This window comes from Armigeres subalbatus, chromosome 1, assembly GCF_024139115.2.
Source record: "Armigeres subalbatus isolate Guangzhou_Male chromosome 1, GZ_Asu_2, whole genome shotgun sequence".
Taxonomy (NCBI): Eukaryota; Metazoa; Arthropoda; class Insecta; order Diptera; family Culicidae; genus Armigeres; species Armigeres subalbatus.
This window is the reverse complement of record NC_085139.1, coordinates 110,224,087-110,248,913: the sequence shown is the minus strand read 5'-3', so window position 1 is coordinate 110,248,913 and position 24,827 is coordinate 110,224,087. Positions and strand designations below refer to the sequence as shown.

General features: G+C 43.2%; 1 protein-coding gene across 1 annotated transcript in view; it reads left to right on the top strand.

Annotated features, from left to right (window-relative positions):
- Positions 1-508: 508 nt before the first annotated feature.
- The window catches only part of LOC134204782 (uncharacterized), a 47,476-nt gene continuing 23,157 nt past the window's right edge, over positions 509-24,827 (top strand). Inside the window, exons 1-10 of the mRNA XM_062679585.1 lie at positions 509-730; positions 797-877; positions 946-1,246; positions 5,035-5,117; positions 5,179-5,418; positions 7,048-7,300; positions 7,370-7,561; positions 7,621-7,873; positions 7,938-8,112; positions 8,193-8,515. Of these exons, the coding sequence (XP_062535569.1) occupies positions 553-730; positions 797-877; positions 946-1,246; positions 5,035-5,117; positions 5,179-5,418; positions 7,048-7,300; positions 7,370-7,561; positions 7,621-7,873; positions 7,938-8,112; positions 8,193-8,515 (2,079 nt within the window). The 5' untranslated portion in view covers positions 509-552. The remainder of the gene's footprint in view (positions 731-796; positions 878-945; positions 1,247-5,034; positions 5,118-5,178; positions 5,419-7,047; positions 7,301-7,369; positions 7,562-7,620; positions 7,874-7,937; positions 8,113-8,192; positions 8,516-24,827) is intronic.

The window sequence follows — 24,827 nt, the reverse complement described above, 5'->3', positions numbered from 1 at the left end:
GTTTTCATATTGATTATTATACAAACTTCAAACTGCGCGTGCTCTCTCAAATTACATCCAAATTAGTTGAAAATTTGGGAGGATTATTAAAATGGCAAATGCAATCTTTTAAGCATCGGGAAGTAAAAAAGTCAGAATTTGAATCACTCTACCTTGCATCTTACCACTGAGTTACGTTAGCCCTACACGCGTTCTGTACAAAATAAATGTTCCTAATTTAGTTTATGTCTTTCCCATTACCATCTTACACGATTCAGCACTCCAGATTTGGTTGGTTTACAAAAATCTTTTCTCTGTTGAAGAAGAACTAATGGCTCATTTGAATAACAAATTTCTTTGTGATATTTAAACGTCCCACTGAGCTCGGATCGGAGGGAGATCAATATCATATAAACAGAAGCGACGCGGGTTTTTCATTCATGAAGTTGAGTCACCTCACCACTAATCAGAGGTTGATCGTAAAACCCCCTCGAAGCAAAACAAAACGGATCAGTTGCACTATCGTTCCAGGCGACGCTTCAGCAGTACCGTTTCAGTGCTCGGAGTGATCGGATGCTTGGTTGCAGGCCCTGTATTTGGTCAAATTTTGGTATCAGGTATTGTATACTCAGTGACAGGTGTGAATGTCAAGGACTATCAACGATGAAAAGTAAAATGAAAGTCACAAGGCAGCTGATAAGCCTGTTACTATTCTTCTTCTGCCGTTTCGTGGGGAATTCTGTTGATGCAGGTGAAGTTGTAATTCAGCTCTAGTGAATGATCACACTAAATGCGATTTATTGCACTATCTCTACAGAATTATTACCCGAAAATGTGCCCTTATCGCAAACCACTTCGCTGAATCCACTCATGCCGAACAACGAGCAAAGTGTGAAAGGTTAGATTTTTCCAGGTTTGAATTCACTGAAGCAATGCTGTCGAGCACGAAACATCTCTCGATTTCAGATTGTCCCTACACCTATTTCCCGTACGCCAAAAGGGGCATGGCTAGCTCAATATTTGCGGAACCCTATCGAAACAAGACGTTCGCACATGTCGTCAAGCTTGATACCGCCGGCGGCGAGGCATCAAACTGTGTCGGTGTTGTCGTAGATCAGTTACACATTCTGACGACGAAAGAGTGCGCGCAAAAGCAACCTCAGACTATCAGCTTCCAGAATGAAACGCTACCGCGTTGGGGAATTCTCAGCACGAAATACCACACTAGCCTTGATGTCGCCGTTCTGCAGCTGAAATCCGATTTGAGGTAATGATGGAATTTAATATTGTTTTATTGTTCAATAATCTAGCTCAGCTGATTGTTGCCACATTTATTTTAACTTATAACATATTAGAATTTTGAAGAAATCATGAGCAAATTGTAATGCCGTCTATTTTTTTCCTAACGAAGTTTTACTAAATTTTTGTTATGAAAACTCATATGTGAATATGTACGTTATGTGGAAGATATTGATTTGGAAGTACCGTTGCTGATCAGTACCGTTGCTGATGAAGAATGTGTATAGCCGCCAGACATTCTAAATACTCACGCTCCTCTAATGTGGACGTGTACAATACAAATGTGGAAGTATTGGCTTGAGAAATGGATTGCGAGTGATTTGACTATGCGTCCAATTTGGGAATCTCGAGCTCGTTCAGTAGCCGCTAGGTTGCGAAGGCCGACGGAGGTCCTTCGTAGCTTAGTTGGTTAAAGCACCAGTCTAGCGTACTGTAGGGTCATGGGTTCGAGTACCTTCGAAGGGAAAGTGGTTACCAATACATTTTCCAAATCAATATCTTCCACATAACGTACATATTCACATATGAGTTTTCATAACATTGTAAATTAACGTCCAATCCAAGAATAAAACTCTTGAGAAGCTTAGGAAAACTGCGCGTAGGGAGTTCAATCGTGCTAAGCGAACCGGCGATTGGAGCCTATACAGAAAGGCCCTGACGAACTACAACAAAGAAATAAGGTCAGCCAAACGGAAATCGTGGATTCTAATGTGTGAAAGCATAGAGAATACACCCGTAGTGGCCAGACTCCAAAAAACTCTTTCAAAAGACCACTCCAATGGTGTGGGTAGCCTCCGAAAGACGGATGGTTCGCTCACTGTAGAGCCTAGCGATACACTGAGCGAATTGTTAAAGATCCACTTCCCTGATTCAATCCCTGAGTCGAGCATCGGCGACCAAGGCACTGGAATTGCTGTCTCAGATCCACAAGAGATCCAATCATGGGTTTCTGGATCTAAAAAAGACGCAATAAAGGTTGCAAAGGAAGCTTTCACTCGGGCCAGGGTTGAGAGGGCTGTGAGATCTTTCAAGCCATTTAAGTCTCCTGGCATGGATGGAATATTCCCAGCGTTGATCCAGAAAGAGGAGAAAACACTGGTTCTACCCTTGGTTGAGATTTTTAAGGCGAGTCTGATTTTGGGGCACATACCTAACGATTGGCGTCAAATCCGGGCTGTCTTCATTCCGAAGGCAGGCAAGAGAGATAAAACCAACCCCAAAGCATTCAGGCCGATAAGTTTATCCTCTGTAATGCTCAAAATTATGGAAAAGGTACTATGCGAGTACATAAATCACAAATTTATGAAAGCAATGCCTTTGTCAAAAACCAATTCGCTTATCAAAGTGGAAAATCTACGATCTCGGCACTACATACGGTAGTTCAAAAATCGAAAAACACTTAATGCAAAAGAAATTGCTCTTGTAGCATTTCTTGATATTGAGGGCGCATTCGATAACGCTTCTTATTCGTCTTAGGGTCAGCAATGTTGAGGAGAAAATTCGACCCATGCATTGTTACCTGGGTACATGCTATGCTAGCTAATCGGAAAATCTCCTCTGAGCTTAGCGGTTCATACATCACTGTTAAAGCAACAAGGGGGTGTCCGCAAGGCGGAGTGCTTTCTCCTTTGTTGTGGTCACTGGTGGTGGATGAGCTTCTAGACAGCTTAGAGAGAAGAGGCTTCGAAGTGGTTGGATATGCTGATGACGTTGTCATTATTGTACGAGGCAAATTCGAAAGTGTTATCGTGGAAAGAATGCAATCTGCCCTAAATCACACTTTTTCCTGGTGTCAAAAGTATCAACTAGGCATAAATCCTACAAAACTTCCATTATCCCTTTCACCAAACGGAGAAAGGTACAACTGAAACCCTTTTCTTGAATCAAACACAATTAGTTTATTCAAGTGAAGTAAAATATCTAGGTGTCATACTCGACGCAAAGCTTAATTGGAACTCTCATCTCCAATCAGTTGTGCAGAAAGGTCTCAATACACTTTGGGTTTGTTCAAAACCCTTGGTAAAAGATGGGGCCTAAAACCAAGTATGATCATGTGGATATATAAAACCATTGTCCGTCCCAGGACAACTTACGCTTCCCTTGTCTGGTGGCCTAAAACTAATGAGGCTGCTGCAAGGGCTAAGCTCAACAAAATCCAACGCACCGCTTGCATAGCCATCACTGGTGCAGTTCGTAGTACGCCCACTTTGGCCCTAGACGCAATGCTTCACCTGCCCCAGTTAGATCAATTCATAAAGCTGGAAGCGGAAAAAGTGCTCTAAGGTTAAAGAGAACAAAACACTGCTGTCGGGAGACCTTACGGGTCACCTCAGCATATTAAATGAATTTGCCATAAATCCCGCAATAGGAATTTGTAGTGACTGGATGGAAACGGTAGTCAATTATGACTTACCTTACGATGTGTTCATTCCTTCCCGCCAGGAGTGGGAAGGAGGTGGACCCAGCGTTCCAACAGGCTCTAAAAATTTCTTCACAGATGGTTCGAAAATGAATAATCTGACAGGATCCGGAATCTATGGCCCTTCAACAAAAATTTCTGTCCACTTAGGACAGTGGCCCACAGTATTTCAGGCGGAAATATATGCAATATTAGAATGCGTGTTATTATGCCTGAGGAGAAAGTATAGATTTGCAAAAATATGTATTTTCTCTGACAGCCAAGCGGCACTTAAGTCGCTTAATAACTACACTTGTAACTCAAAGCTAGTGTGGGACTGCATTCTGGCTGTGAATAACTTACCCATACGCAATCGAGTCTACCTATATTGGATCCCAGGACATACGGGTCTAGAGGGAAACGAGATTGCTGATGAGCTAGCCAGGAATGGATCTAATGAAAGGTTCATTGGCCCTGAGCCCTTCTGCGGGATCTCAGACTGCTCTGTAAAAATGGAACTGAACAAATATATGGTCAGTCAAATCACATCAAACTGGAATGCACTTCCCCATACGAGCCAATCCAAAAGGCTCGTAACGATTAACCCCAAGAAAACCCAACAACTATTAGGTCTCAACAAAAGGGATCTCAACATCTACACCGGTCTAATAACTGGACACTGCCCCTGCAGATACCATCTACAAAAGATCGGAGCAATCCAAACCTCAAATTGCCGCTTCTGTGACGAGGAGAGAGAAACATCAGAACACATCCTCTGCTATTGCAGTGCACTCACTCAACGTAGGTTCAAAGTTCTCAGCAAGCCCTTTTTAGGGCCTGCTGACATATGGATCTTATCCCCCAAGGACGTGGTTGGCTTCATAAAGCTAGTCTCGCCAGAATGGGGGAGTCACATACTGTAACTCAGGATCTCTATTCATCAATAATAGATGGTCTTAAGTTCAGTCGATACCAAGGTATCTCAGTGACAAACATGTTACTGAGATAACTTGCGTATTTCACAGCAAAAGGGTATATCACAATAGTCCTAAAATCTGGACGCAGTGATCTTCACCCGACAAACGAGGAAAAAAAAACGTCCAAGTCGGGTGGTTTAATCCCCGGAAATAGGCAATTATCTTTGATTGAACTAAATTTTTGTTACAAGTGGTCAAATAATGATACATATGCAAGCAATTGCAAACCGTTTTTGTTTAACTTTTCCATCAAGACTGGAGTTCTTAATCATTGTTTCTATAAGAAGTTATGGTCGAAATACAAATCCATGTGAGCGTGAGGCAATGGTACTGATCTGTTTACTTAATCACATTTTTTCTGTTACTTTTAACGGTCCCCAGTATCGATGAGCAAATTATTCCAGCGTGCTTCTGGAGTTCACCAACCAAGAATGGTTTTTCTTCAGTTCAATATATCACAAAAGGTTTGATTTTTCATAGATTATTATTTGCAATGAAATTATATCTAAATCGATTTTGTTTTAGATAGTCACATTGATGGCTTCACAGTTAAATCAACAAAGTGCACACTTAGAGAGCGTAAGCAGTGCTACGATGACTCTAGAAAAAAAGCAAATGGATTCGTACAGGTTGGTGCGATTTCCAACTATAAAAAGCATCCATTTGTCCTAGCGCTTGGTTCTGGAAACGATGGAGCATTGTTAGAGGTATCACAATATTCAGATTGGCTGTTTGAATCCACCGGCACCAGTATGGATCCCATAGGTAGGATGGGTAACTTATATTGATAACAGATGCCGTCGCCAAGCGGATATAAAGTTTACATAGGGTGACCATATGGTATCCTAAAGGAGGACATGTCCTCCTTTTTCATTAGAAATCAGATGTCCTCCTTTTGCCCTGAAATGTCCTCCTTTTAGGATATTTTAAGAAAACAGTTGCAACAATAACTTTTTCTGAAGATATTCTAGTTTATTAAACAACACTAATTCAGAGATCCAATCGCAAATGAAACGTGACAAACGATTGCGTTTTTTGTGCTTTCTTATCTAAATTATTTTCCTTCATGTTTTCGAATCAAATCAATGTAAAAATCAAACATTAAATGCGTAAGTTACAGTAATTCAGGTGTCGAAGATTTCAGTAGAATCGGAATGGTGAGAAATGGATAAGGGAACGTCCACAAACTACGTAACGCTTAGAGGGGGGAGGGGGGTTGAGCGAAGTGTGATGGTTCATACAAAATTTTCAGATGTTTCATACAAAAAGTGTGACATAGCGGGGAGGGGGGTCGAAAATGCCTAATTTTTGCGTTACATGATTAATGGATCTTCCCTAACGAAAAATGCAAATGCCTCACAAAATGTTATACAAGTAAACACCCATCGAACGCATATATCGCACGGTTCGTTTATTGAATATATGAGGCGACGAGCAGCCGCAGTTTCTTTAGTTTAAATCTAAACAGTTTTGAATTTCTTCAGTTGAACACTTTGTGGACTAATCATATAGTTAACCGAGCAGGAGATATTACCTCAATAATCCCTCATTCTGTTATTGATACCATAATCTGTTATGAGCTAGCCTTGCATATTTAAGAGGTAAAATATCAAAAATTAATATGCGTAATACTTCAGGCATAACATACTCTGTTATTACAGTACCAAACGCATCACAAATTATTATTCGTTTGGTATTGAAATACCTAACTATGCTATGGCTTAAGTATTTTGCATATAAAATTTTGGTGTTATTTTTTGGTATTTTATCTCTTATGCAAGGCTAGTTCATACCAATTTCTGTTTTCAAGGTCGTCGCTCCTACTCGGGTAACGGTATAGTTTTTATTCACATGCCTTAAATTGTGATTCTCAATGGCATTAAAAAAATCTCCTCTGGTCTACTAAGCATCTTTTGTTCGGTCCTAATAGAACCTAATGAAGTAAGTGATCTAGCTATTGCTAAATGTTCAGATTTGTATGCAATGATTCTTGTGAAAAATTTGTGGAATATGTTTGAAAATGCTAGCATAATAATAGTCAATATTTGTTCACTGTTGATTTTAAAATTAGTTGAAGCTATAATCTTCTTATTATAATAATAGTGCTTGCAGTTCAACTGGAAAGTGCTTAAAATAGACTATGGAAAGAGTCGGAAATGTTTAATCTGGAGATGAAATGTTAATAAAGTAGAAGAAGTGTCGTTTCTGCCTCGACTTATATAATATTCTTAATCATTTCGAAAACTGAAAATCCGTCGATTTTTTTTGTCCTCCTTTTCAACCAAATGTCCTCCTTTTTTGCTAAGACTCGGGTGAATTGTCCTCCTTTGGAAAAATTTGATATGGTCACCCTAAGTTTACATGGCTTTCTCGTCATCCTTCTTCCAATGACAGAATGCGCCCTGAAATACTACAAACTTCGAGAATATGACGATAGCGTTGTTGCTCACCGGGACGGAAGATTCCAATCGGTTCAGCTGCAGAAGGCCTACATAGCATCATCGGGCAGCTTCGGTTACAAAACAAGAATTGGACATTACGTTGAGGATCCTGTGAAGGATACCGTCGTGACTTATAGCTGTTACGGGACTTTGATTCATCGTCAGTATGTGCTGACTTCGGCCAGCTGCATTAACAAATTCAAAGAGTAAGACCGTTGCTGAATGAATCCTTGGAATAAAATGGGTTATGCAAAATATATTATTTCGCTTTCCAGTGAATCACTTATAGTACAAATGCGCGAGAGAAAGAAATATGAACTGTCTTCAGATCCTGATTATTTGGTGCAAGAAAGAAGCCGATACCGAGAAGAGGTGACTGTTGATCGGGTATTCTTGCATCCTGGGTACAGCGAAGCTCTACTTGAGAACGATTTGGCCCTGTTGCATCTGGACCCAGTAGAATTAAGGTGAGTTTGGTGTATACACGATTCATAAGTTGATCAAAAATATATGTACCTTCAAGCAGTTTCGACGAATACTTCAAACCAGCCTGTTTATGGACGCATGATTCCATCGGAATTAAAGAGTTTCAAACCGACGGTCATGGTCCCCAAAGGACTGTCGAATTTCTCGAGGAACGGGTTGAATTGCTACTCAAGGACAGAACTGAAACCGAGCTGTACCTGATATCGAAGATATTGGATGACTGCCCCATTGACTTGCTAAACAATCAAATTTGTGTGGGTGAGGAAGCTACGTTAGTTCCCGGTACTTGTACGGTAAGTAATCAATACTAATCAACTTTTAACTAATTTTCATATTGCCAAAACTGGTTGATTACAGTCTAACCTGGGTTCAGCGATGTCTCGAGAAATAACAGCCATTCCAAGATTCTTCTATGATTATGTTTTTGCAATCAACAGCGAAGGAAATGATTGTGGCATTAATACACCGTCCAAATTTACCACGGTTTCACCGTATATCAAATGGATCGACAGTGTTGTCTTTGGAGAAAATGGTAATCAGAAAAGTGCTGGATGTACAGATGACGATTCGTCAGTGAGATTATGAAAACATTTATTTTCTTCGTACATTTAGTTCAATTTAACAACTTAGATGTCTACTATGGAGATGAATGCAATCTACAGGATGGAACATCGGGGGTGTGCTTAACGGTTCCGGAATGCCCCGGAGTTATCGATGACCTGACTGAGGGGTCCACCGGCAATGTGGAAAAGTGCGGCTTCATGAAGAATGAGGTTCTGATTTGTTGTTCAGCGGTTGATTCCGCTCAAAATAGAAAACCCAGCGAGCAGCTAAATGAAGTTGTGGCAGAAATCGAAAAGTGTCCTGAGCTCTACTCAGATCTTCGCGACCAGAGATCACCACATCAATTGTGGAGCGGTAACATGACGTTTTTGGTAAGTAATTTCAAATTTTTGCATGTGAAAAAAAATGGATGCATAAACTGAAGCTTACACACAGTCAATGAGGTACATGATTTTTAAGTCCGAGTTGGACTCCTGTGTATTCATTCTAAAAGCTGATTTGCAGATATACCTACATTATTCATTTATGTCTGTCTTACATTTTTACATTCAACCAGAGAATGGGAGATTTTAATGCATTTCTACATTATTCACATGCAGACACTATAGACGAATTTCGCGCCAACCCTTCTATGGGGCTGGCAGCACCATCTCAGAATCGAATGAAACTTGGTGGGCATAAAGATATGGTATTTCTAAGCATACTTAGTTTTTCATTGTCAAGAGTAACATTTGATGAGGGCCTAATTTTTTTTCATGGATTTTTTATAAATCGATGTAACTCTAAAATGACAAGACCTACAAAAAAGTGTTGTATGGCGGACTGTCGTCAAATTCCCAGAAGTTTTTTGGAAAAATATCCCAAAAAGAAAATACCGATTTCTACACTGAAAAAAAAAATAGTTTTAAAAATTAAAATCGATATTACAAAAAAACTTCATCTCAGAATCGATGAAATTTTTTCTGCAGATAGGTATTTTAATTATCTAACTTTTCTGGGAATAATGTTCCTGTGACATATTTAAGGAAAAATAGTTTTTCTAACAAAAACTTTTTTTATGTCCATATTGAGTGAAAATTTAGCAGCGTGTTTTATGCCTACTGCGCCAATTATCAATCCCGTGAAACAAGCACTTGTTCTTGAAGCCACCGTTTGTTGGTGTGGCGCTAGTGCTGTTCTTGAAGTTTAAAGTTCCGTTCATATTGCACCGATTACATTTCACGCGGGTATTTAATGATCGCAAAAAGATTTCGATCGTGAAAATTTAAATTTCAATAACTTAAGTTATATTGCTCTGTTTTCGTCATTTATCCAGCATTTAACGTGCGGTAATAGCCGCCACAATATAATTATCATCGAAATCAGTCGAAATTATCACCGAAAAAAACAAATAAATTAATTTCGATAGCCGCCACAACTAAACATGTTCTGGTAAGGTGCAATCTATTTGACGATTGTCTTGTGTCGCTTGACATCGCAGCGATCTTCATAATCCTCATGAATTTATCATTATTGACGAATAAAGGTTGCATGAAGAAAAAGAACCGCATAAAAAATCTTCCCGACTTTCCCCCACACTAAATCGGTTCTCGTCGGTAGCATAGACCAATCTTGGATCCGTCGAATTTATAAATTGTTTCACCGAGCATTATGGGATTTTTACAGGGGTGCTAGCCGACGCTAGTTTTTTTTTTTTTTTTTTTTTTCCAGTAGGGTGGGAATCTGCATCCAGACACCGGTGGGCTACCGGCGAACGGGGTTTAGCTATTGCCGACCCGCTAAAACCACCCTGTTCACAGACCCTGAGTCTCCCCGGAACAGCTTTTTAGGCATTACTTCTGGGAGGGGTCCGTGCTACTACGCACGCCCACATACTAGCTACCCACTAGCTTCAAATCACAACTAGCTACCCACTAGTTCCTCTACCTCATAACTAGCTACCCACTAGTTCCGCTACTACTTAACCAACTACCCGCTGGTACCTCACCCTCGAGACTAGCTACCCACTAGTCGGCGCTATCCGACTGCTGCTCGGCGCGCCAATTGCGCTGCAAGATGCTGGCAATCTGAGTGGTAGCGGCCGAGACCGCGTTCCACTTATCAACCTCTTGACACATCCTCTGGATAAGATTATCCGGAGTAGTGTCCCTCCCGCACACCTCTAGCATTCCGCTTCTAACATCGACGAAACGAGGACATACGAATAGTACGTGCTCGGCAGTTTCGTCGACCCCTGGGCAGTCCGGGCAGACGGGAGAGTCCGTATGCCCAAACCTATGTAGGTACCACCTAAAGCAGCCATGGCCTGACAGGAACTGTGTCAGATGGAAGTGAACTTCCCCATGCCTCCTATTAACCCATCTTGATACGCTAGGTATCAGCCGATGGGTCCACCTACCCTTAGAAGAGTTATCCCAGTCCTGTTGCCACTTGATAGTCGAAGTGACTCTAATGGCTTTACGGGCTCCTCTGGTTCCGCGCATGTCGAAACTCTCCTCGTCTTCCCGTATGACTAGTCCGATGGGTAACATACACGCAATCACACAAGCGGCATCCCGTGATACCGTGCGGTAGGCACTTATCACTCTGAGACACGCTAGCCTGTGTACACTCTCCAGCTTCTGCAGGTTACGTTCGACGCTAAGCGCCGAGGCCCAAGCTGGACCGCCGTATCTGAGGATAGATACTGCAACCCCAGCTAATAACCTGCGTCTGCTGGAGCGCACTCCCGAGCTATTGGACATCATCCTGGATAATGCCGCAATAGCTGTCGAAGCTCTCCTGCAGGCGTAATCTACGTGACTGCCGAAGTTCAGTCTATCGTCGATCAGCACCCCGAGGAGCTTCACCTCCCGCTTGGATCTGACAGTCACCCACGCGAGCCACTGCCTCCTGTACCGACTTACGGTTGTTAACAACAACCAACTCTGTTTTGTGATAAGCTAGCCCCAGCTGCCTTGAGCTCATCCATTCCTCCACTACAGCGATCGCGTGGGCCGCCGTAAGTTCCACTTCCTCAATCGACTCTCCGTAAACCTCCAGCGTTATGTCGTCGGCGAAGCCAACGATCTTAACACCTGGGGGGAACTTCAGTCTTAAAACACTATCGTACATAGCGTTCCATAGCACCGGGCCCAGGATAGATCCCTGAGGGACTCCTGCGGTGATAGAAGCACTACCCTCCCCTTCATCGGTCTCGTATAAGAGTACGCGATTCTGGAAATAGCTTTCCAAAATGTTGTACAGGCCCACCGGAATGCCCAACCGGAGTAACGAGAGCGCGATGGCATCCCAGCTTGCGCTGTTGAATGCGTTCTTGACGTCGAGCGTCACTATCGCACAGAATCGAGTTCCCCTCCGCTTGCGTTGTATCGCTACTTCCGCAGTTTTCACAACCGAGTTGATAGCATCCACCGTGGACCTACCCTTACGAAACCCAAACTGATTGCTTGACAGGCCGTTCGTACCTTCGGTGTACGGGGTAAGCCTGTTGAGGATAATCCTCTCAAGCAACTTCCCTGTGGTGTCCAGTAGGCAGATTGGTCTGTACGCCGATGGGTCACCTGGTGGTTTCCCGGGCTTCGGCAACAGCACCAGCTTCTGTCTCTTCCACCTATCGGGGAAACTGCGCTCGTCCAGGCATCTCTGAACATGTCCGGGTTAGCCATGATCGCTGCCTTCAGAGCGAGGTTTGGAACTCCGTCGGGCCCCGGAGCTTTGTTCGTGTCAAGGGTTCGGGCCACCGCAAGCAACTCTTCGTTCGTCACCGCTGCCACTTCAGCCACTTCAGCACTCGCGTTCTGCGGTGCTGGTTGTGGCCAAGGGCTTGTGGCATGGGACGGGAAGAGAACCTCGATAATGCGATTCAACCTTTCCGGCGACCGTTCGGGAGGCGCCAGCCCCTCTGGTCTTCGCCATTACTATCCTGTAGGCATCGCCCCAGGGATTAGCATTGGCGTTCAGGCATAGGTTGTCAAAACACTTCCTCTTACTGCTACTGATGGCCTTGTTAAGGGCCAACTTCGCAGCTTTGAACGTCAAGCGGCGTTCATCCCTCAACTGCTCAGAGCGAGCTCTCTGCATCCTTCGCCTAGCCCTAAGGCAGGTTGACCGAAGGTCTGCGATTGCTGCACTCCACCAGTATGCTGGAGGTCTACCGTTCCTCGGTGGTGCCCTCCTCTGCATACTGGCATCGCATGCACGTGACAGGACAGCTGTCAGTGCGTCCCCTGTAAGACTGTCGGTGTTCCAGTCCCAGCGCCGCGGTGAATACTTCGCTGTCGAAGCTTTGGGCCTTCCACCCACGGACCTGACGGGGATTTCTCAACCTCGACTGCTGCACACCACAGCTGATCACGTAGCGGATGGCTAGGTGGTCGCTGTGGGTGTAGCCTTCGTCGACCCTCCAGTTCAGTCCCCGGCTAGGCTGGGGCTACAGAACGTAACGTCAATGAACGATTTCCACCCCGTTCCTACGGAACGTGCTGGTTGAGCCGTCATTGACTAACACGACCTCCAACTTTGCTAGAGCCTCTAGCAAAGCTTGACCTCTCTGATTGGTGCAGCGGCTTCCCACTCCACCGCCCAAGCATTGAAGTCCCCGCTATGACAACCGGCTTCCGACCTACAAGGTCGGACGATAGCCTATCGACCATCCGGGTGAATTGCTCTATTGGCCACCGTGGTGGGGCATAGCAGCTACAATAGAACACCCCGTTGATCTTAGCTATGGCGACACCTTCGACAGGTGTGTGTACGACCTCTTGGACCGGAAACCGGCCCGTTGTGCAGATCGCCGCCATCTTGGAGTCGTCCGCGACCCAGTTTCCATTATTGACAGGGACACGGTACGGATCTGCAAGAATAGCGACGTCGGTCTCTGACTCAGAGACCGACTGCCACAGCAGCTGCTGGGCAGTAGCACAATGGTTAAGATTCAGCTGTGCTACCCGCACGGCGATTTCTTATTGCCACCACCGAAGGGACAAGTAGGTCCACCCATAACATGGTTACGGGCTTGCTTCCTACTAGCGCAGATAAGGCACCTTGGTGCTTTATCGCAGGCCTGCGCAAAATGTCCCTCCTCTCCACAACGACGACACAGGTTACTTCGATCCGGCCCCTTGCACTCCCATGACTTGTGACCAGATTCGAAGCACCTAAAACACTTTTCGACTAAAGGTGGCTGGAATATGCTTACTGGGCATATTGACCATCCAACCTTCAGTTTCCCGACCGCCGTCCGCTACCGGTAACTTGAACCAAGCTACCTGCGTGCCAAAAGGTCCACCTCTAAGACGAATAGAAGACCGCTCGACTTCTATATCGCACTGTACCTTTAAAGACGAAATGAGGTCCTCTGCCTCGGTGACTTCATCCAGCTGTTTACACCGGAGGGTCACCTCGGTGCCCAGAGACCTCACTTCCACTCCCTCACCCAGGACCTCCTGGGCCAACCTCTTATAGGCGGTACCGCTCGCCTGCCTTTGCTCCACGCTTCAGCACCAAGATCAGTTCGCCTGCCTTGGTGCGTCTGACGCTTCGCACGTCCTCACCCAGTGTCGAAAGTTTTTCGGCACCTCGCATGGTCTTAAGAACGTCGGCGTACCTCTCTTTGTCGGTCTTGACCAACAAGGCTTCGCCTCTGTCCCTAAGTTTCCTTGCGGGGTGAGGACCCTCTCCCCTCCTCTTAGATCTGCTAACGAGCTGCCAGGGATTTTCGGTCCGCTGAGCAGTCGTCGCAGGTTGGCTACCATCACCCTTGGGTTTAGTAGCCTGGGTTGCCCTTCCCTCGTGGTTTCGCCTGATTGGGTGCCCTCTCTCGACGATCGGGCGCCCTATCGGACTCGACCGTACCGCTGTCCGTAACAGTAAGGCGCCGCTTAACGTTACCGGACCGACCCTCTGACTGCTGCCGGGCGCGTTTGGAGCGCGCCGCAGTCCCTCCCTCGCCGACACTCGGGGTGGTACCAATCACCTCTTGCGTCGGAGCCTTCCCTCCAAGGAAGGAGAAGGGTCCTGCCCCCTTCTCGCTTCCAACCTCCCTCCTAGTGAGCGTGCCGTGTTCGCGTTTTACCGCTTGAACCGACTGTCGAAGTACCAGAAGTTTCTGTTTCAGATCCTTGCTGATATTATTTCGACCGCTCGTGAACTCGATGATCTCATCGAGCTGCTTGGCGACTAACCGGATACCGGTTAGAGGCTCGCCTGGTGTGTTGACTACCTGAGCATCGCTCTGGCTGTCAACCCCTCCCGCTGGGGTAGTGCTGGTCCCGTGCAGACCAGCTACTGCCTCAACACCGTTCTCCTCCCTAGTGAGAGGAGACCTCGCTAGACCCCTACTTGCGAAGGGGTCTCCCGTTGCGCCTACGGCGCCCCTACCTCTTGAAGCTGGAGTAGACATAGCTCATGGGTCCCCCTTGCAGCTGCCATCGAATCCTACTGAAGTAGTCGCCTCTATGATCTCATGGTTGTCTATGCTTGCAAGCAAGCAGGGAGGCCATGCGTGGGTTGACACTTTCGTGTTCAGAGCCAGATCGGCGTTAGTCAGGAGTTCATCTGAGCCTACTTCCGTCTGGTCACCAACCAGACAGCAGACTGGACAGCGTGCCGCAAGGCCCGCCACGGTTTTATGGGACGAAAGGCAGCCTTGCCATTAGCCCACCCTGCCGTTTCGAGTCGGTTTCACCCGGCTCTACTAAGGGAGTAGAATGACTCGGCTGTCAGCCCTCGCAATACACAATATAACAATATACAAAACACACAACCTTTAACACGCCTGCCATAACCGTAATTGAGACTTAAATGGCAGCCTAAGTCTCAATGCGCTACCGCGCTCCCTCGTTTGTAGTCCATTTAGCCGCCTAGCCCTTCAACTGCCGTTGATACGCTATCGTTTCCAGCGAGCACCGCGCGGAGGCGAACTACGCTGCCCGCCTAGCCGACGCTAGTGAGATTGAGCTTATATGTCGGGCAGCCTGCGTTCGCGGAGCTGAGGCGCGATTTAAATCTTTACACACGATTTCAACGAAATTTTGTTCGAGCATCCACGTTTGTTCTCTGTGAAATAAGTTTATCAGACTCCGAATGAAAACACACATTAAGGTCCGTCTCATTTACCGAATTAAACGTGAAAGTGCCAGTTCGAAGATTTAATAAATACCCAGTAGACTGGCCCAGCTTAGTACGGGGAAAATTTTTTTTTATCGAATTCAACGGGGCACCTCCCAGGATTGTGTCTTTTGGTGAGAAAATCAATCTCTCAAAATTTAAGCTTAATCGGTTGTTGTATGAGCTGGCGCAATTGATTTGAAGTTTGTATGGGAATTTCAGCCAAAATATATAGGAAAATACACCTTCGCCACTCATTCGATCTGAAAATTGGTTCTGATCGCTCGATTGAGCTCAGAATTGTAAAAAGGGCAGTTGATATGTTACAGAACATTGTACTATGGTTAAATGAACTTTTACTTAGCTTTGAATTCAAAAATGCTTGCCCCGTGGAATTCGACAACTTTTTGTTTCCTGGGCCAGTCTAATACCCAGTGTTAAAAAAGGCTGATGCACCCCCCAAAACCATTAAAACATAAATCTATCAAAAGTAATCTTGCTCTGCAAGCTGGGTTATTCGATAATTATTGAACTGCCACTATGATATATGAGACAGCACACCTACTTTTCAGTTGACGAAATCAATTCATCTATTTGATCTTGACACATAAACTCTTTGGTTACAAACTTGAGCTCACTATAATGAGGGCATCGGAACTAAGATAAATTAATCTACTTAGCCACTGTACGTGTCATTGACAGGTGTTTTATGGAACACTATTGGAACCTTTTTCCTTTACATTTGATCTGATCCAACTGGAGGTGGATATCGCATTCTGGATAAAATTTTGCTTTACTCTGGACCAAATTGATCCCTCTCCAAGAACTTGCTTTGATAAAATTAGAAAGGTGCCCTCAGATTTTTTAAATATTTTCCCTTCAAAATACGCAGAATTATCGAATTGCTGTGCGTATACATGAACGATTTTTGTTATTGAATTTGATAGCAGAATTCCCCTTTCTATGAGATCTATGCAATAAATCATGTTTCCTGCCAACCCTCCATCAAATCCGTCAAATCTACAAAAAATTAGAAACCTAAGAACAGATTTATATTTTTTCGATTTTTTCGCAAAATGTTTGTATGGGTGACTAACGGGGGATCAAGTGTCCCCATATTGAGGCAATAACTTCAAATCCAAATATCCCAAAACTTTGATGGAATGTTGACATTTTCATCAGTTCAAATCAAAAAGCATATTTATGGCTTGTTGCTGTGAAAAAACGAAAGACTTTGGGCATTGTTATGAAAAGTTGTTCAAATTTTGCGTGGCCAATAAAAAAAATCTTGACAGTTATCACCAAGTTTAGCGCCAAGTTTTCGGCTTCAATCACATTGTATGCAGATGACAGCCGTTTCAGGGGGCTGCCAATTATAGGTTCAGCAGCCTATCATCAACCAACGACAAATTTTGGACGTATAAAAATTTGTTTGGGAAGCAATTTAGCATAATCTAACATAATTGTGGACCAACATTTCAAAATGGTTTATGTTTTATTTGACTTTTTATTTGACTTTTTATTTCACTTTTTATTTGACAGCATTACACTTGCACTGTTAGATTTCTCTGAAAATTATTCATTCATTATCCAAAATGCTGCTCAAGGTTGGAATAATTTCCAGGCAACAATACATCCATTCAAAGTTTACTTTAAAAGAAACGGTTAATAAGAAAACCTGTTCACTTATTCATTTCAAAATTAATTGACTTTTTGGAAACAGTCGATCGATTCTACAAAAATTACTTTTGTGTCTGGGTGAGCTGTAGCACATTATAAAAATAAAAGGAACTTTGCAAGCTGTATAATTTAAATTCAAAACATGGCTTAGAAGCAGAATGGCACTTTTTCACAACATCGCACGGAAAAGGCCCTTGCGAAGTTATTGGTGGCACTCTCAAACGAATGGCAAAACGAGCATCTCTTGTCAAATATTATGGAAATACTATCAAGACTCCTCGGGAGTTGTACGAATGGGCGAATGTGCACGTTTTCAAGCAAACAAAAATATCATTATTTTACATTTCTGTTATATTACGAATGAACAATACCGCCATCGGGGGTGGCAATGGGTCTGGGGGTGAGAATGGGTCATCGCTCTCACCGCGAGCATGGAGGGCGTAGAGCAAAATCGTTCAAAAAGGTCTCTTATATTTTCGTCTTCTTGTCCTCAGATACATCCATTCTACAAGCATTCTAAGTAGTTGAAACCCCCATTTGACCCATTGTCACCCCCGACGACGGTACTCAACAAAAGTTTGATGAACTTTTCAAAAAAGCAAAAACTATAATTGGCACACAAAAGCTTCATTCTTTTATACCAATCGCTCGTAATAAAATCCTGGCTAAAAATATTCCAACTCAGATGAAGACCCAAAAGTCTTTGAATTGTTCAACTAAGTTTACAAATTAATGAGTATTCAAGTAGAAAAAAGAATTAAATGTAGTAACAAATAAAATTGAAGAAAAAATTGAAAAAAATGCGGAAAATTTAATATTTTTTAAATATGCGTTTACCGGAAATCCCCCTAATAAAGTTACCTATCAAGCTTCATCGTTTGGAATCAAAATGTTTATCTGATAAAAAAAATCGACCTCCAATTTTTTTGCTAAACCAATTTTAATCTTTACATTCATTAATTTATTTTCTCGGTGAACGAAACGCTCTTTTATGTTTCAGACTTCATAGTTCACACAAATTTACAATAGCTGAGGTTTTTTTGTAATATCGATTTTAATTTTTAAAACTTTTTTTTTTCAGTGTAGAAATCGGTATTTTATATTTTGTATATTTTTTCAAAAAACTTCTGGGAATTTCACGACAGTCCGCCATACAACACTTTTTTGTAGGTCTTGTCATTTTAGAGTTACATCGATTTATAAAAAATCCATGAAAAAATTAGGCCCTCATCAAATGTTACTCTTGACAATTTTTGAAAAACTAAGTATGCAGAGTGGCTTAAAAATACCATATCTTTATGCCCACCAAGTTTCATTCGATTCTGAGATGGTGCTGCCAACCGCTGGTCGAGTTGACGCGAAATTCGTCTAAGGTACCCCGGGGCAAGTGGGACCTAAAAAATCGCTAGTTCAGCAAAATTGTTAACGCAAACTTAGAAAACAGGCTATTTCAGGACATTAACCACGGATACATCATTATATGCTTCCGTTGTTGAAGTGTAGACGTGTTGTAAGCCATTTATTCAGTTACAAAAAATATTGTTTGTGACATAAATAAATTTACCTGTGGGACCCACTTACCCCTTCAAACGGGGCAAGTGGGACCTATTCTGCTTTATACTGTCGAACGTAACTTATTCTTCAAATAAGATAAAATAAGTAGATAAAATGTTCATATAATTTCTGAGTCGTAGTATTTCAGATCATGGATGGAGGTTTATTGTTTGTCAGACTTTTGTTTTTTTTTTGCAAAAAGAAAGGGATTACAATGTTAGCAAATATAAAAACAAGACAACAGCCGGTTCACTATTTAATTGTCTGTTTCCTTGCTTTCCATTAGCTTACTTTTTTACCACATGTGTTGGATGGAAAGGATAAGCAAATCTTTGATCACTTTTCGAATGAATGTTTCTCTGTTTAGAACACAAATTATTACATAAATTAGTACTTCAAAAGGAACGTTTTTTATTCAGGCGATGCGCAGTGATGTGAATTTGTAATAGAACGAAATGGCCAATTTATGTCTTAAGCATTTTATTTATCTGAAAATCTGTTAATCTGATGCGAAGTTTAAAAATAGCAAAACACAAGACAAAACCTGTTGATCTATTGTAGAATAAATGGATTGTTTGCACTGTCAACGGAAAATTTCGCATAGTTATAACCATTGTTTTTTTCCATGAGGGAGATCATTTTCAGGAAGTAAAATACAGATTTGGTTAATCAACTGTACACTACTTCTTAACAACGAAATTTCGGTTGGTTAACCAATGATATCAACTGCATTTGATTTTGATCCATATGATTTATGAGTTTCGAAGTTATTTTCACTAGACATCAATTTAAAAAGGTAAAATGGCTTTATCGAAAATGTTGTTCAAATATGTCCCACTTGCCCCATGTATGTTAAAACTCAAGGGCAAGTGAAAATTGCAGATGTTTGCTTTAATCAAAACTTTTAAATCGTTTTTGATGTCACACAATTATTTAATTGCTCAAAATATTCACTCTCCACATCAATGATGAATTTAGAAACGACTATTTTGTTGGAAATCCATTGGATTAAAATAAAAGTAATAGCTTTTGCCGGTAGTTTAAAGTCATGATTAAACAATACCATCAGTATGGAGCCGCAAATGGTTTTGATTCCAAATATTTTTGTGTCAGGCGAATTCGTTGATAGTTCTGCTTCATCTTTCTAGAACATTGTTATCATTAAAAACGTTCACCGATTAATCGGCAGCCATAGTACCCACTTACCCCGTATTTTCACTTGCCCCGGGGTACCTTATATAAGCATATATTGGCATATACAATATAGCACATAAGCTATATTGGCATATACAATATAAGATACAGTATAAGATTGAACCGCAGTGTACTGATGGGTAGAGTGTTAATAATAGTTATAATCTGATTCGTCAAGCAGTAAATTTATTTTTGATTGCATCCTGTTCCACAATATGTTATGCTTTTAACAAAACATATACTTATTTAAGTCTTGGCTTGGATTCGAACTAAGGCTTGTCTCAAGCACCACTTAGTTCACCCGTGTGCTAACCGCCTGTTCCAATTTGAAAACTTATACCTACACGGTTAGAAAAAAGTACCTAATATTAGGTACTTTTCACTCAAATCGGGGGTTCAGTGTGGGAACCCAAAATTAAGTAATTTTTTCTTGAAATTAAGTAAAATTCACTTAATATTAAGTAAAATTTACTTAATTTTAAATAGAAACTAACCAAAAGTTAGGTAAATTTCACTCAACTTTTGTAAACATGAGATTACTCAACGTTGGGTTCCCACACTTTAATGCCCTTGTTGAGTGGTTTTGCTCTTCATTTTATGACAACAAAGGGAAGAGGGAGGGAGATGCAAGAGAAAAAAAGTACCTAAAATTAGGTACTTTTTGCTAACCGTGTAGGTGTGATGGTTGAAAGCCAACGTAGTACTAAGGACACACCTGTGGTACTTCTAAAATGGAATAAGAGGACAAGAAAATTATTCCAAGACTATCTTTGATAAAGACAAAGACATTTCAATATTCTTGTTCCATGGTACTTATACCACCAGTGTGTCATCTATAAGACACAGGGGAAATTCCAATGAATCATCAATGAATAGCACTACGACAGAATCACAAAAAAAGTGTATTCGCGATGCTCATGTGTTGGATTTGCAATTTACGATCACTTTAGTCAACTGGTTTCTGGCATTTATTGTTTGATTAGGAAAATTCTTAAATTATAAGGTCACAAAGTAGGAAAAAGTCTGTCGCTTTAACGGCGTTGAAGTTACTTGCACTTCCGTTGCATATAAGTTGAATACTAAGTTATTACGATATCTGAATGTTCTATCAATATTGTTCAGGCAAAAATGGGCCTCCCAGGAGACACGATAGGCAGGGATTTTCCAAACTGTTCAGCTGCACATTCGCATATGGAGACGCATGGTAGGGTTATGCGCTAATTCGTCCATGGCGCTAGTATCCGTCATATCAAATTATAAATCACTAAATACTCGCGAATCGTAAACTGAAATAATGAACTAATCATCTGGCGAGATAGAAAAAAGTGTACACTACGATTTGCATTCATTTAAATTACATTCCGGTGTTACTTACTTGAAATACAGTTAAATTTAACTTTGCGACTGTGACTTTTTGCACAATTTTATACGTTATCCGTGGGACGAAGGAAAATCCAGTTCGTTCACTGCTGTAGAAGACGCGCAACACCGACACCAAAATCAACGTAATTCACTGATTATCACCGCACTTTTTCACATAAGTTTCACTCTGCGCACTAAATAAAAGCAATGTTTATTGCTCAAGTGAAAAATTATTGAAAAATAACTACCGGAAGGCGTTCAAATGATCTGTTTTTTCAAACTTTAGAGCGTTTGAAATTTATTTTCTTCGTCGCCTTGTTTATAGTCGAAAAACGCGTTGCCAAACTGGCGGTTTGAACAGAAATAATCTTATGTTACACATCTGATAATACATCATGCAGTCAATAAAAGTAGGTTTTTCAATAATTTTCCGCTAGCGTAATAAAAGTAAAGTATTCCAAATAAATATTTTTCATACACACTCGTCATTCATACTAAAATTTTCTACTATTCCAAAAGTTTGAAACAGGAGAAATAATTTCATAATAGAAATTTGTTGGCAGCACTATCCACGTACATGTTAAGCATGTGTGTTAGTTGTTTGACAGACTGAGGCATTTAACTGAATGGCAGCACAATCAAAGCCATTTTTATGCGGTCGAAATGGGATTGCACTAGGAAATTTTTGGTAACTGGAACCGAAATAAACTTTCAAATTTGACTTTCAAAATTGACCGAAATGATAGTTATTCTGAATGAAGTCACATATAAGTCATCCAGTTATCCAAGAAATGGCTTGAGCTCAGGAACAAAGATTTGCAGTCCTGTTTTAAGTATGGTATATGCTCCTTGTGTTACAGAGAAAGGATACGTAGATGATCAATTTTCCGATTTCTAATATGGAATATGCTCTCTGTAGTACAAAGAACAGAATGTGTTCACAGCATATGTTCTTGGTCATCCAAGAAATCCCTGGAGTAAGGCCTTTTGGCCTTGGCACGGCAAATGCTGGGTAAAGCGTACCATTGGTACTTCGCGTACCTGAAGGAATAAAATAGACCCCATCTCGCGGTCCTTAGCCTCTTACCCAGCAACTCCTATCCCTACCTCCCCGCGGTGCTGGCCGGGATACGAGCAACCTTAGGGAAGATCGGGTAACCAACCCCGGTGGGAACTATGGTCGTATGCTGACAGGGAAGGGGGGGTTTGCTCCTCTCCGGTGGTGCAAATCTTATTGAGCGTCTGTTCTCCATGTCAGGATCGGCTCACAACAGCGTCTGTTCTCCATGTTAGGGGCGGCTGATCATCGTCCGAGTGCCAGCGAGGGACTCTAAGTGAAACTGTGCACCATGGTCCACCGGAAATAAGGAGGAATGGTCCTCCGGAAATTTAGGGGGTTTGGTGTCAGGCCCTGCAAGCCAGCCTTTAAAAATCATAAGCAACGAACAATCAACAAGAGAGTACGGACCGGAACCATCGGCGAAGACCACTGCGACGAAAAGGGACTAGCGATTGGAAACTCGGTTCGTGGAACTGCAAATCTCTCAACTTCATCAGGAGCACACGCATACTCGCCGATGTGCTCAAGGACCGTGGATTCGGCATCGTAGCGCTTCAGGAGGTTTGTTGGAAGGGATCAATGGTGCGAACGTTTAGAGGGATTCATACCATCTACCAGATCTGTGGCAATACACACGATCTGGCTTTCATAATGATGGACGATATATACAGGCACGTGGCCGATCAATGAGAGAATGTACAGGTTGAGGATCAAAGGCCGGTTCTTCAACTTCAGCATAATCAACGTCCATAGCCCACACTCCGGAAGCACTGATGATGATAAGGACGCATTCTACGCGCAGCTGGAACGTGAGTACGACAGCTGCCCAAGACACGACGTCAAAATCATCATAGGAGATTTGAACGCTCAGGTTGGCCAAGAGGAGGAGTTTAGACCGACCATTGGAAAGTTCAGCGCTCACCGGCTGACGAACGAAAACGGCCTACGACTAATTGATTTCGCCGCCTCCAAGAATATGGCCATTCGTAGCACCTACTTCCAACACAGCCTCCCGTATCGGTACACCTGGAGATCACCACTGCAGACAGAATCACAAATCGACCACGTTCTGATTGATGGACGGCACTTCTCCGACATTATCGACGTCAGGACATATCGTGGCGCTAACATCGACTCTGACCACTATCTGGTGATGGTTAAACTGCGCCCAAAACTATCCGTCATCAACAATGTTCGGTACCGACGACCGCCGCGGTACGACCTAGAGCGACTGAAGCAACCTGATGTCGCCACTGCATACGCACAGCATCTCGAGGCAGCGTTGCCGGAAGAGGGTGAGCTCGATGGGGCCCCTCTTGAGGACTGCTGGAGTACAGTTAAAGCAGCCATTAACGACGCAGTGGAGAACAACGTCGGGTATATGGGTCGAAGTCGACGGAACGATTGGTTCGACGAAGAGTGCAGACAGATTCTGGAGGAGAAGGACGCAGCGCGGGCGGTTGCGCTGCAGCAAGGTACCCGGCAGAACGTGGAACGTTATAGACGGAAGCGGAGACAGCAGACCCGCCTTTTTCAGGAGAAGAAACGCCGCCTGGAAGAAGCGGAGTGCGAGGAGATGGAACAGCTGTGCCGTTCTCAAGATACACGCAAGTTCTATCAGAAGCTCAACGCATCCCGCAAAGGCTTCGTGCCGCGAGCCGAAATGTGCCGGGATAAGGATGGGAGCATCTTGACGGACGAACGTGTGGTGATCGAAAGGTGGAAGCAGCACTACGAGGAACATCTGAATGGCGCTGAGAGTACAGGCAGTGAAAGTCAAGGCAGCGGAGGAGATGACTACGTCAGTTCAGCGGACGATGGAAGCCAACCAGCCCCCACCTTGAGGGAAGTTAAGGATGCCATTCAACAGCTAAAGACCAATAAAGCAGCTGGTAAGGATGGTATCGGAGCTGAGCTCATCAAGATGGGCCCGGAAAAGCTGGCCACTTGCCTGCACAAACTGATAGTCAGAATCTGGGAAACCGAACAGCTACCGGAGGAGTGGAAGGAAGGGGTTATATGCCCCATCTACAAGAAAGGCGACAAACTGGAGTGTGAGAACTTTCGAGCGATCACCATCCTTAATGCCGCCTACAAAGTGATATCCCAGATCATCTTCCGTCGTCTGTCACCATTAGTGAACGAGTTCGTGGGAAGTTATCAAGCCGGCTTCGTTGACGGCCGCTCGACAACGGACCAGATCTTTACTGTACGGCAAATCCTTCAAAATGCCGTGAATACCAGGTCCCAACGCACCATCTGTTCGTTGATTTCAAGGCGGCATACGACAGTATAGACCGCGTAGAGCTATGGAAAATTATGGACGAGAACAGCTTCCCTGGGAAGCTTACCAGACTGATCAGAGCAACGGTGGATGGTGTGCAAAACTGTGTGAAGATTTCGGGCGAACACTCCAGTTCGTTCGAATCGCGCCGGGGACTAAGACAAGGTGATGGACTTTCGTGCCTGTTGTTCAACATTGCGCTAGAAGGTGTCATGCGGAGAGCCGGGTGTAACAGCCGGGGTACGATTTTCAACAGATCCAGTCAATTTATTTGCTTCGCGGATGACATGGACATTGTCGGCCGAACATTTGCAAAGGTGGCAGAACTGTACACCCGCCTGAAACGTGAAGCAACAAAAGTTGGACTGGTGGTGAATGCGTCAAAGACAAAGTACATGCTTGTGGGCGGAACCGAGCGCGACAGGGCCCGCCTGGGAAG